Below are 13510 nucleotides of genomic sequence, written 5' to 3' on the forward strand. Positions count from 1 at the left end.
AACTACCAGACAAATTATACTTTTATACATTTAGTGACGTAAAATGTTAAAGCAATATACTGTATCAGGATTAAACACAACCTGCTAAGCAACGCCCTTAACAGAATGCACTTCCTCGTTACGACTACCGCTTATTGAACTGCGCCTGCACGAACCTGCAAGCCTTAACTTCCGAGATTAAACTCGTGGTCTCTGTTGATTGGACGCTTGGTTGAACCAATCGGCGGTGGCCATCTGTGCAAGCCTTGCCGTCAGGAATCTCCGGCGTTCCAGCGTTAAAAGGCGCGGGTCGTGCGGCGCCACCCTCACTACGCGCGGAGATCAGGGACAAAGATGCTGTTGAGCGGTTTGCTGCTGGTGCTTTTCGCCGCGGTGGTCATTGCTGACCCAACTGTGCATTTCAGAGAGGATTTTTTAGATGGAGGTAAATTTTTGAACATTATGCACAGGACAGTGTATCTGCTTTGTTAGTGTAAATGCAGGGACATTTATTGGGGGGGAGTAATGCCGTCGTGTGCCTCGCTATCTACAGCTTATTTAAGCATGGACGTGGTTGCAGTTTTAATACTAGTCATCTCTGTAAGATTTTGTAGATCTGTTTTGGTTTTTTTTTTAAAGTAATTGCATTATTAAACATTCTGGAGGTAGTCTTGTGCCACGGAGGACAATGTCAGTCCGGGTGTATTTGGAAGTAGTCTGTATACTTGAAACGTCCTAATCCTTTAAATAATAAATATTAACCCTGTGTAGGGTGTCAACTGGCAAGACTAGTCGCTTTTTGTTTTGGATGGTGTAAACGGTGAACTAGGCGAGCCCCCCCAGCCCCCACTTTCTGCAAGCAAACTTCTAGAAAAGATGGAGCTGGTGACCATTTAGTTATAGCGGCCTCTCGGCGTCGACTTGAAAGATCGAGTTACGGGAAGCGAATATGATACTCTTGAACGGTAATAAAAGGCAAGATCATGAAATCGAATGCTTGCTGTGTGATTGCTTTCGTCGCTGAAGAGAAGCTGTCAAAGTTTTTAACTATGAAATTGTCACCGTGCAAATTGTGCGTCTTTTTGTCGTACGTTTCGGTTAGTTGTCGCTAGCAGTCGATCGATTCGTAGCTATTCACTTTCCTGAGAATGCCATCCGAAAGTTTGACGTTACATTTTTTTCGCCCGGTCGTGGCGTCACCTCGTTCACCACACTTGAAATCCGGCAAAGGCAAAATAAAATGATTAGGTGGACTTAGACACTTTGCGTTTCCGCCTCGGTTCTTGCTATGCGAAACAGCCTGTTTGTTCACGGTTTTCTGCAGGAACAGATTTTTTTTTTCTGTACGTTTCCTACTAGAAAACGATAACGAAAGTTGATTTGCTTCTGCCTTTGTAAGTTAACACGGTGCCCAGATATGCTGATCCTACCGAGTCTTGAGTTCATATTTTAAGTATGGATTCACACTTTCGAGTTGCAGTCCACTTTTGCTGAATCCGTGTATTCTGTAGTAAGGAAATTTAATAAGCCGGGTACAAGGTCTGTAGTATTTGGTTGCATTGTGGGTCATGGACGACGGTAGGACTCCTTACATATTGTCAATTCATACCTAATTAGTACTGCCATCTTCTGTTGTGGATGGGTTACTACGTGTATAAGTATGACATCAATTCGAATCGAAGCGCGGTTCAAAGTTTACATTTATCAAACGACATGGAATATACTTGTAAATTTTCAAAAATACTTTAAGTGGAGCATGCATTTTTCTTGGTCAATTTCCATATTCCGTTTAGTACCCAGTTTCAGCCGACAGATTCTGTAAAGAATCAAAAATCGTTCTTCTTTACACCTAAACCTAGTTGAAATAATGGGTATGCCTCAATGTTTAAACTGGTTTAACCCAAATTAAATTCGTAATTTTCTATAGTATGTCCTGCAGCGCACTCAAGTAACATGGTAGGTGAGACATATTAGCATGTCATGGTTTTGCTATTTAGGTTTAAGGAAGTGAATTTGACCCAATAAGGAAATCCATACATAAATGAGTGCAATCCTCTTGATTCAGATACCTTGGTGCCAGTTTGAAACTAAAGCATTAACCAAGTATTTTGCCAGTAAAGCAAAGATTAGTGGCATAAAAATTACTATTATAGAGGATAGGGACATCTTGAATAAAAAGCTAGCTCACCAAATAAGCTTTGTGGATAGGTGGTTGTATTATGAACTAATATTTGTAAAGTTAATAATTGCATTTGCACTGTTGACAATATCAGATATGCCTTAAGGGGGGTTTATTCCAAACTATCTAATCTTTTGTGGCCCTCATTTGTCAACTTGACCTGTCTAGCAATGCACAATGAGTTTTAGGCTTATCACCCTTAGTTCACCCCTCCATTACAGTGATGCTAGTTTACCCTGTAGATAATTAGAGCTTTTTTATTTAAAAAAAGGATGTAAATCCTCTATAGTATGGTTTGAATTGATATGTCTTTCGAGTTTTAATTTTGAATTCATTGACTGCTTAAGTGACTTTGCCTGAGTTGCTGTGAGACTGAACTTCTTACTTTCTTGTATGCTTTTAGTTACTAGATCAGTGCCTTGTTTTCTCTCTCAGAACTTTACTAGTTTTTTTAAATTTAATGTCATTTTTTCATCCAAGTGCATGGAAAGTAAGGCCCTAGAGGAACAGGAATTTGAACTTATTAGTAATAAAGGTTTCTTGGCACCGTGTTAACATAATGCAGTCTTGTCATCTCGCTGTATGTAGTTCTGAGTAGTTGGTGGAGTGCATTTGAATGAAGATTGAATCTTTCTTGTTTGGGTTCTTTCCCTTGGTTAATACAGTTGGCAGGTTTTAAGATTAGTCATAGTGACACAATGCAAGTATGCTGGTATCTTGATGTACTGTGTAGTGTGTGTTCCTGCCAGGTTCATAGTACTGTCACTATATGTAAATGGAAATACTTTCAGAAAGCGCGTAACTTTTTTTCTTCACTTTTTTAGATGCTTGGGAAAGCCGCTGGGTGGAATCCACGCATAAATCGGATTATGGAAAGTTTAAGCTGACAGCTGGCAAATTCTACGGAGATGCTGAGAAAGACAAAGGTAAGCCTAGGAATATGAAATATGGCAAATTGTTTGTATAACTGACGATGTCCTGCAATAAGGTGCTTTGAATTTCCATCAAGATTTCTTCGGACACGTTTGACATTGTCTCCGATAATGACCAAAAAGTATTGCTCCTTTGTTCAACGGGTAGGGTGTACATAGCATTTTTGATTTTGGAGCAGAAAATATACATGCAGCTGCAAAGCAATATGACAATTGTCACTCTAAATGGACACCCTTGTGCAATATTTCAAACCTTTTTTTAAACATATGCTTTTTTTAGGACATTAAATATTAAGGCTGTATCTAATAGCTGCTTTTTGTGCTTTACAGGGGTACAGACCAGTCAGGATGCCCGCTTCTATGCCATCTCCAGCAGTTTTGAGCCTTTTAGTAATGAGGGCAAAACCCTTGTAATTCAGTTCACAGTGAAGCACGAACAGAAGATTGACTGTGGTGGTGGGTATGTCAAGATCTTCCCAGCTGACCTGAACCAAAAGGAAATGCATGGGGATTCTCAGTACTATATAATGTTTGGTAAGAATATTTTGTCTTTTTTTTTTTTTTCCGCTTTAGCACATACTGTATCAATGTATTCCTTCACTCTCCCTTGTCAAATGACTAACACCTAGTTAGTGGTCATTTTAGAATTCAGAACCCAAACTGTAAACTACTCTGGGTGGTTTTGCATATATGTGTGCAGTAGCAGCTGTCTAGAGAAGTTCAGTATGAACTCTTGTAGCACTGTTTACATAGAAATGTGAAGATTTGCGTTTGGTAATGCTGATGGGTCAAGTTCTAATTCTTCTGTGTAACCATATGGATGCAAAACTATGTATATCTTGTGCAAGTATGAACCCAGAGTTTGAATTTTTGAAAAAAGTTTTTCTGGTAAAATTCTCAAATGGCAGTAATGGTTTTTGAAATCCACATTTGTTTAAAAAAATTTTTTTTTTTTTTCATATTAAAAGGTCCTGACATCTGTGGGTACAGCACTAAGAAGGTACATGTCATTTTCAACTACAAGGGCAAGAATGAGCTCATCAAGAAGGAAATAAAGTGCAAGGCAAGTGTTACCAACCTCTGAACTAATTTTGCGATGTACAACTTTGTAATACACCAAGAGTTAGTCCTTTCCTTGCTGGCAGTAATTTATAGAGGTTCAGACTACATGTTGGTCGTTTGTGTTGGAAGTTCAGGCCTTGACAGGATCCTGTTAGTGATGAACTGGTCACTTCAGGGTAACTAGGAGCAAAGTGGGGTGGGAGGGGGGTTGACAAACTAATTTAACTCGTTATGCTGCATTCATCATACAGTGAAGCTGACAGGGTTGATTGAAGTTCCCATTGTGTCATTTGCAACCTCTGCATTTGTGTTACGCAAGTGAGGAAGTAAACATGGGTCTCCACTGTGAAAGCTGGTGTTTCAGCCTAATAAAACCAGTTCAACAAGCATGTCATGTCTAAAGATTTGTATGCTCTTGTCAATAATAGTACTATTTGTGTGGAAACTGCAATTAAACTGCACAAAGTAACCATTGAGTGCAATGTATAAATAGTAGCAAATATCAACTTCGCATCAATTAATCTGTTTAACTTCTCAACATTCAGTAGTATGGACTGAGGTGATTCATTTAAAGTATCCATCCATCCATTTTCCAACCAGCTGAATCTGAACACAGGGTCACGGGGGGGTTCTGCTGGAGCCAACACAGGGCACAAGGCAGGAACCAATCCTGGGCAGGGTGCCAACCCACCACAGGACACACAAACACACGCGCGCACGCACACACTAGGGCCAATTTAGAATCGCCAATCCACCTAACCTGCATGTCTTTGCACTGTGGGAGGAAACCAGAGCGCTCAGAGGAAACCCACGTAGACATGGGAAGAACATGCAAACTCCAGGCAGGACCTGGGAAGCAAACCCAGGTCTCCTAACTGCGAGGCAGCAGCGCTGCCACCGTGCCACCCTTCATTTAAAGTATTCTAAAGCAAATCAAACCTATAAATTGTTAATCTTTTTGCAGTGTACAATACCTTCATGGGACTTCAGAGATCAGGCCAGAGTTTGAGAGTAGGAATTCAGAACGCAGTTTTTGTTTTGGTGTGTGTTTTTTTTATATAGAGGGAGTGAAATTGATTTCAGAGTTTTAGTTGAATGCAACATTAATCCTTGTCAACTGATGACCTAATAAGTTTCATTCTGTAATTCTATAATTCTCTCTCTATAGGATGATGAACTTACTCATCTTTACACACTTATCTTGAGACCAGACCAGACCTATGAGGTGAAGATTGACAATGAGAAAGTAGAGTCTGGTAGCCTGGAGGAAGACTGGGATTTTTTGCCTCCCAAGAAGATAAAGGACCCAAGTGCAAAAAAGCCAGAGGACTGGGATGACAAGGCAAAGATTGATGACCCTGCAGATACTAAGCCAGAGGTCAGTGTACAAGGTGCACCATGGTCTGCTGGTGTCTACTCTAAATTAACCTAAACTGTTTCTTGGGTAAATGCAGAAGGATTTTTTAAATTCACTGGGTTTTAAGTGTGAAATGTAAAAGTATTTAAATATTATAAAATGCTTTCTATATTTGTCTTAGGACTGGGATAAACCTGAAAATGTCCCAGACCCAGAAGCCAAAAAACCTGAAGACTGGGATGAGGATATGGATGGGGAGTGGGAACCACCAATGATTCCAAACCCAGAATATAAGGTAAGGAACGTAACTGATGGATAGTTGACCAGCAAGTAATTTACTGATGGTTCTACATTCTTAAAGCTTCAGCCTCAATGTACATCAAAGCAGCTTACATGAAAACCTTTGGAGAAAACTCATTGCTTGAGATGTTTACAAATTTATCAGTTGGTAAAATTTAAAAATTTTCTCCTCAAGGGTGAATGGAAGCCAAAACAGATTGACAATCCCGATTACAAAGGACCATGGATTCACCCTGAAATTGACAACCCAGAATATACACCCGATACAACAATTTACAAATTTGACAATGTTGGTGTGATAGGACTGGACCTGTGGCAGGCAAGTTGGATTTTGTCTGAAGGTGTTAATATGGCAAGCCTCAATCTGAGAATAAATTGATAATTAAGATATTTTGGGGTTATTTTCTGTGGGCAAGATTGTACATCTTGGATTTAATTTTTTTCATTCTCTTAACAGGTCAAGTCTGGCACAATTTTTGACAATTTCCTGATCACTGATGATGAGAAATTTGCAGAGGAGGTTGGAAAAGAAACTTGGGGAGTAACAAAGGTAATAACTGATGTATGACTGTTAAAGAGCACAATTCTTGCTGTTTTAATTGGTTGTTGAGTGGTGTACATTCTTTGTAGGCAAATTTTACATAGTGCCTTCATAATGGACTTGACTGACTTAATTGGCTTAACTTGAGGTTGAATCTTTGTTTTAGGGACCCGAGAAAAAGATGAGAGAGAAGCAGGAGGAAGAGGAGCGTAAGCAGAGGGAAGAAGAGGAGAAAAAGAAAAAAGATGAAGAAAAGGAGGAGGAGGAGGATGATGACGATGATGACACTGGTGATGATGACGATGAGGTGGAAGAGACAACAGAAACTGACATTCCAGAAAAAGATGAACTTTGAGCTGTCCTTTGTGGGACAGTGAGCACCAGCTGCTGTACTCCTGCGATTTTTCCGCAGGGCATCTGGGCCCTTGTGCCACCTCTGTTTCTCTGAGCCTGTGCTTCAGTTTTTTTTTTTTTTTAAGGTGGAGAGCAAACAGACCTTTTCTTTGTTTTTTAAATTATATTTGAGGGAGGGAGAGGGAATTGGGCAAGTTGAATGTAAGGTTCCCTTTTTAAAAATTCCATTGAATTATTGGTGGAGCCCATTTGTGGCAGTCCTTCAGGAGAGGAGGAAGGTAGGTCTAGAGTTAAGCATCCCACGTGCAATGGGGGCTCCCCCAAATCTGTCCCTTTTGAACTGGAAGGAGCAAATCCAGAAGGACAATCTTTAGTAGAGTCAACAGTTGTATTTCTGGTTTGGTTTTTTTGCATAAAAATTGTAGGAATTGTACAGAATGCCATCTGCCCCATTTAAAGCTGTTTTATAATGGCAATTAAAAGATGCTTGACTAAACTGTTTGCTTCAAGTGTCAAAATATTGGAGTTGGACAACAAGGAGGGTACTGTTGATGAAAAATCTTTTGATGCATTAACTTTACATTTTGAAAAGGTGCTGTAGTTGGCATTTGTCAATGTACAGGCTATAAATAGTGTGGCTCCTTCCATAATCGGTAAGTAGCAGTGTCCATTTTCTTAACGTTTTTGTAGGTTGTGCAGCCTATGAACTGGGAAGCACAATGGTGCCATATTTAGTACTGCTGTCTTTAATTTACAGGCCAGAGTTTTCCATCCTAAAGTGGTGGGTTAGGATAGTTTGACTGTTGTGCAGTTACTTGCCCCTGATGGTGCAGGGAAAGGCTGAAGTGGAGTGCCCTAGACAAGTCTAAGGCTGCCTTTATACTTTGAGCATCTGCTGAGGTATTAGGGACATAATCATCCATTGTTCTGGCTTGTGTACCCCCCGTTAGCAAACATGTGTATCTAGAATTGTGACCAGGTGGTCCTGTTTGACTACACATGTGCTAGACAAGAAAATATGGGCTTATTTGAACAATGGTTGTGTGAAGTTATTCACTGGCCTGCACCTAGTATACAATCTAAAAAGCCAACTGTGTGCAAATTCAAGGTGTGTAATCGCCCAGACCCTGAGCAAGTATGAAAATTTGTGCATACATAAATGGAAATAACTAAGATAATATGTAAAGGCAAAAACTTTGGGCATGTGATGATAAACTAGGATTTTCCTGGCCAGTGCCTGCTCTTTATCCTTAAACAGTGTGTTTCTTTAGTAGAATGTGAATTAAGAGAATGAGTACAGTGGTTTTCCAGGTTAGAATGGTGGGTAATACCACTCTTGGTTTCAAAGTTTAATCCTTTGATTGTAAGCTGTAGCTAATACCCACAAGTCTGGGTCAAGTTACTCCTACCCTATAACCACCCAAGATTAAGTTCTTTAGGCTGCTGTGCCTACAGCATTGTGCACCTGTGAAGACCACTACTTATGATAAGATGGCACACCGTGTGTGTACCCCTTGTAAAGTAACCAGTCAGTTAGATGCCTTTAATTCTAGACTTCACATATTCAAATCTCTGCTTTCTTTTTAAATCCCCTTTCTGAGTAGTGTGTGGGGATTTGCTTTAATGATTAGGGTGGTATTTTACATGAAGTTGTCAACATAATGCACTGATGCTTTTTCCGTAGGGGATTTCTACCCATGTACCTGAGAAGCTAAGCTAGTCTCTGTGCAGTTTGGGCAAAATCCTATAACCTAATCCAGTTTTGTCTGAAAATATGTACTTACATATGCTTTAGTCCTGTTTTGTGGGGGTGGTGGGTTTTTTTTTTTTTTTAATCCTGAAAAGGGTCATGGCTTTGGGCTGTGCCTTTTGGATCATGTAATGGATGGGAATAGAGCATGGCATCTATTTTGTCTACTTTAGACAAACACTTCTAAACAACAGATGCAACTACAGCAATGGTGGCTACGAAAGGGCAATGAAACTGGAGAGTGGGGAGGTGATGTGCTTAAGAGCAATAGGGAGAGTGAACCTTGCAGACAGATGGCATACTGAAGAAGTCTGACTAGACCATATACGTAATTAGAAATTAAAGCTGAGCTTGTAAACAATGGGGATGGGACTTAAAGGGCAGGTGCGGTGAAAGGAAAATAATTGATTGCATCCAGGAAAACAGCAATGAGAGACCTGCACTTGGCAACAACCTGGGCATTGGAGGGCAGTGGTAAGAGGCCCTTTGACAGCTTCTGTATGTTCATAGTTTGAGGGCAGGGTTCATGTGTGGGGGTTCTCCATGCATGGACTTTGTGTGTTGTCCCCCTTTGATGATCCCTTCCACAAGTTCGATGGATTAATGTTGCTAAATTGGCACCTGGTGTGTCTTCACCAGGCCAGAGGTTGCAGCCTCCCCCTAATACTTGCTGGCATAGGCTCCAACAACACCTCCCTCTTTAGTAGAATGTGAATTAAGAGAATGAGTACAGTGGTTTTCCAGGTTAGAATGGTGGGTAATACCACTCTTGGTTTCAAAGTTTAATCCTTTGATTGTAAGCTGTAGCTAATACCCACAAGTCTGGGTCAAGTTACTCCTACCCTATAACCACCCAAGATTAAGTTCTTTAGGCTGCTGTGCCTACAGCATTGTGCACCTGTGAAGACCACTACTTATGATAAGAGGTACAAACCATATTTCTTCACACTGCGACTGCCACCTGCTGTGTGAAGGTGGGCAGGCAGCCAGCTCACAGTGCATTGTTGCGGACTATCGAGACTCCCCCATCTGGTCACTGCAGCAGCGCTGCTGAACATGTGTCAATAGCAGCCACAGCAACAGACGTTTTATGTTCTATGTGTGAAACCATTGCTTTGGGTGCTTTTTAGAAAACGTTTTTGAGTTGGACACCCACCTTACATGTGCTCTTGAGCTTAGTCTTTGGTTTTTTTTTTCATATACGTGAGAAGTTCTCCCCACCCTATTTCAGGGTGCAGACTACTAGTTTGTAAAGCCTGTACCCTTCCCTGAGAAATCATAGCACTGGTTGCCCCTGCCCCATCCATATTTGGTGCATGCTAATCAACCTCATAAATATGCAATGTTATATGCAGATATTCCCATATTTTGCATTATGACCTCACCCCCTGCTTTCAAGAGTATCTGAACGGAGATCGCAAGATCATGTGTGGCACTCTGGGGGTCCAGGAAGAGTGTAAGGTGTCAGAGCTACTTTCCCTCAAAATAAAATGAATGAGTCCGAGGCCGACCCAGGCCGCTGATCCACAACGTTTAGTTGGCCGCATCACAGGTGACTTGTGCATTAATGGAGTGTCCCTGAGCCTGGCTAACAGAAGCAGTTTCATTCTCTCTACATGACCTTACTACAGTACAAGTGCAGTAAATTGCCACGATTATGTTAGGAGAACCAGACAAGGCTGCCAATTGACTTCTGATACCCGTTGTGTTTTATGGACGTATGCCCAGACCATACAAAAACTGGATATGGCACCTCGCCGGTGGGTTAATGGCTTCCAGGACAGAGTGGAGCTTGGCTGACGTATTCCTGAGCTGTCGGCCAGTTCCCCGACCAAAAAACAGTGCAAATCTGCAGCTTTGGCCTGCTTAAAAGGTAACTAAAATAAAGGTTGTGCATCATCTTCATCACTTTTGAAGTCACATCGGCACCCATTATAATAACTCGGCGCTCTGAAATATGATTGTGAGTCGTCATTTAGATGATTTGGCTGCATTTCAGCACTTGATTGAGGGTCTTGTCGTTTCCCAGTTTCTCTGAAATGCTGCATACGCATGTTGTCATAAATATAAACGTGTTTCTCAATCAAAATTGCTTTTATGTTGGCGGTGGAAGTCGTATGCGCACATTTCAAGTCTCTTTTTGTGCATACGCATGCTTTATAAATGAAGCCGCTGGCGTTTATGTGTTTACGGATGAGACAAAGCCAGCCTTGTGATTGGAAGGTGAATTAGGTTTGGGATAAACTTAACCATAGGAGCCAAAACAGATTAAAGTAATGGAGGAATAGTGAAAAGAGATCAAATTCACTAAACCAAATCTAATCGAATGGGCAGAACCGTGGCGCAGTGGTAGCACTGCTGCCTCGCAGTAAGGAGACCTAAGGAGTGGAGTTTGCATGTTCTCTCCGTGTCTGCGTGGGTTTCCTCCCACAGTCCAAAGACATGCAGGTTAGGTGCATTGGTGATCCTAAATTGTCCCTGGTATGTGCTTGGTGTGTGTGTCCTGCGGTGCACTGCCTGGGATTTGCTCCTGCCTTGCGCCCTGGGCTGGCTGGGACTGGCTCCAGCAGACCCCCATGACCCTGTGTTAGAATATAGCGGGTTGGAAAATGACTGACTGACAAATCCAATTGAGAAAAACGTGAAAGAAAACTCCAACCCCAGGGGCCTCACGTATGAGACTTGCTTATGCCCAGAAACGTGCGCAAGACGCAAAAGTCGGGATTTGTAAAATATGAACCTGACGTGGAAATTGGCTTATCGTTAGGGAGAGTTTTGTCCATTTGTAAATCCTATGCAGACTTGCTTGGTGTTGCCATTTTAGTGACTCCAGGTGGCGGGAGAGTAAACAGAAAATCTCGTGTGATTGCGTATTTCAGCGACATTCTGAGGTCCGTCCATTATCCGTCTTCTAAACCCGGTTGTTCTAAAGCAGTAATGGAACGGAGATCTCGTGATTTCTGGGCAATGGGTCTCAGTAATGTCGGCTCCAATTCAGCCCACGACTCTCAATAGGATGGCTGTAGGACGTCTAACCGTCTTTTAAAGAAGTCATTGTCATGAATAAGGAAACAAACACCATTAACGATATTTAAACCCTGTCACACAAGTGCACTTGGGAGTCTACCAAAGGGACCAGGAAACGCCAATTCCGTGCCAGGCCTCTCTCTTTTGTCTCTGCATACCAACCATGAGAAATCCTTCCTGTCCCGGCAACCTATAAAAACCCCTCATCCCTCCATACTTAAACACTTCTGTTTTGGACCCTAACCTGTACACGCTGTATGCAAATTTAAGGTTTTTGTAGCCAGGAAAACCATATGGGTGGCTGCCCCAAACCTTCATTGTGTGTCCGGCTATTTCTTTCACAACCCTAATCTTAACCATAGTGTAGTCGGGCATTCGATGGCCGTTTCGTGACTGACGTTGTGGGTGATCTGTGATGTCGGAGTGTTACGTGACTAGGATTACCAGACTTCCGTCAAAGAGAGGACATGTTCTCCTCTTCGGCGTTGTGATCTGGCTAACTTGACCGTGTTATTGGCTGAAATCGCACTCTATCATCTCTACGTTTTACATAAACCATCTATGTTTTATCGAAAACAAAATACGGCTATGCGCCATTTTGTGTTGTCATTACTTGTTACACGAATATGCAGTAGTCTTTTATCGAAAAATGTCGTCTAGCAGTAACACTAACAAGAGGAAAGGCAAATTCTCGGACCACATGACAACAAAGTATCCGTGATTGGTGAAGGACGCACCGAAAACGAATCAAAGTGTTTGGTTTGTGATTCTTACATGTCCGTTGCAAACGAGGGTGGAACATTAGAACCCTCTAGACGAGAACAGGCCATTCAGCCCAACAAAGCTCGCCAGTCCTATCCACTTATTTCTTCCAAAAAAAACATCAAGTCAAGTTTTGAAAGTCCCTAAAGTCTTACTGTCTACCACACTACTTGGTCGCTTATTCCAAGTGTCTATCGTTCTTTGTGTAAAGAAAACTTCCTAATGTTAACAAGTTTTCAACTGTGTCCCCATGTTCATGATGAACTCATTTTAAAATAACCATCTCGATCCACTGGACTAATTCCCTTTATAATTTTAAATATTTTAGTAAGGTCTCCTCTTATAAACTGTAAAGGCTCAGCTCTTTAATTCGTTCCTCATAACTCATCCCCTGTAGCCCTGAATCAGCCCTGTTGCTCTTCTCTGGACCTTCTCAAGTGCTGTTATGTCCTTTTTGTCGCCTGGAGACCCAAACTGCACACAGGACTCCAGATGAGGCCTCACCAGTGTGTTGTAAAGCTTGAGCAGAACCTCCTGTGACTTGTACTCCACACGTCAAGGCGCTATATAACCTGACATTCTGTTAGCCTTCTTAATGGTGTCTGAACACTGTCTGGAAGTCGATAGCTTAGAGTCCACTACGACTCCTAAATCCTTCTCATAAGGTGAACTCTCGATTTTCCAACCGTCCATTGTGTATTAAAACCTAACATTTTTACTTCCTATGTGTAATTCTTTACATTTACTGACATTAAATGTCATCTGCCCAAGCCTGTCTGCTGTCCAAGTCCTTCTGTGATGATATAACGGATTCCAAAATATCTGCTAATCCACCTCTCTTGGTATCATCTGCAAACTTACGACTGATTTAGAACACGTTACCAGTGAAAAACACAGAAACACGCAAGTTGTACAAATGAAGCCAGTTACTCAGGGTTGCTTAAAATCTGCAAATTTTTCTTTTCCATTCCTGGGCAACAATACCAGCGTTGAAAGAGGATTTTCCTTGATCAACGCACAGTGGACAAAAGAACGAAATCAGACTGTCCGTCGACTCTGTCTGAGGAATTCTTCTTACAAAGTGCAATTTTAAGAACAGTTTCTCATCTGGAATTCCAGGCCTGTTTTGCCGGGAATGATGAACTTCTGCGAAAAGTCGCCTCAACTAAAAAAATATGAAAAACTGCATAGTTACACAATGTGCCCTGCGGTGGGCTGGCGCCCGGGGTTTGTTTCCTGCCTTGCGTCCTGTGTTGGCTGGGATTGG

General features: G+C 41.7%; 1 protein-coding gene across 1 annotated transcript; it reads left to right on the plus strand.

Moving 5' to 3' along the window:
* Positions 1–286: 286 nt before the first annotated feature.
* calr3a (calreticulin 3a) lies at positions 287–7200 on the plus strand. The gene is made up of 9 exons (XM_039767014.1): positions 287–424; positions 2983–3084; positions 3421–3624; positions 4059–4153; positions 5321–5530; positions 5691–5804; positions 5985–6128; positions 6267–6359; positions 6517–7200. The coding sequence occupies exons 1-9, from the start codon at positions 334–336 to the stop codon at positions 6703–6705; spliced, it is 1242 nt and encodes a 413-aa protein (XP_039622948.1). The 5' UTR covers positions 287–333; the 3' UTR covers positions 6706–7200.
* Positions 7201–13510: the final 6310 nt, after the last annotated feature.

This window comes from Polypterus senegalus, chromosome 10 (assembly GCF_016835505.1).
Source record: "Polypterus senegalus isolate Bchr_013 chromosome 10, ASM1683550v1, whole genome shotgun sequence".
In the NCBI taxonomy this organism is placed as follows: domain Eukaryota; kingdom Metazoa; phylum Chordata; class Cladistia; order Polypteriformes; family Polypteridae; genus Polypterus; species Polypterus senegalus.

Coding starts and splice junctions, on each gene's coding strand:
- calr3a (XM_039767014.1), top strand. CDS start 334: ATGCTGTTGAGCGGTTTGCTGCTGGTGCTTTTCGCCGCGGTGGTCATT. Junction 425..2,982: donor AGAGGATTTTTTAGATGGAG/GTAAATTTTTGA, acceptor TCACTTTTTTAG/ATGCTTGGGAAAGCCGCTGG. Junction 5,805..5,984: donor TTCCAAACCCAGAATATAAG/GTAAGGAACGTA, acceptor TTTCTCCTCAAG/GGTGAATGGAAGCCAAAACA.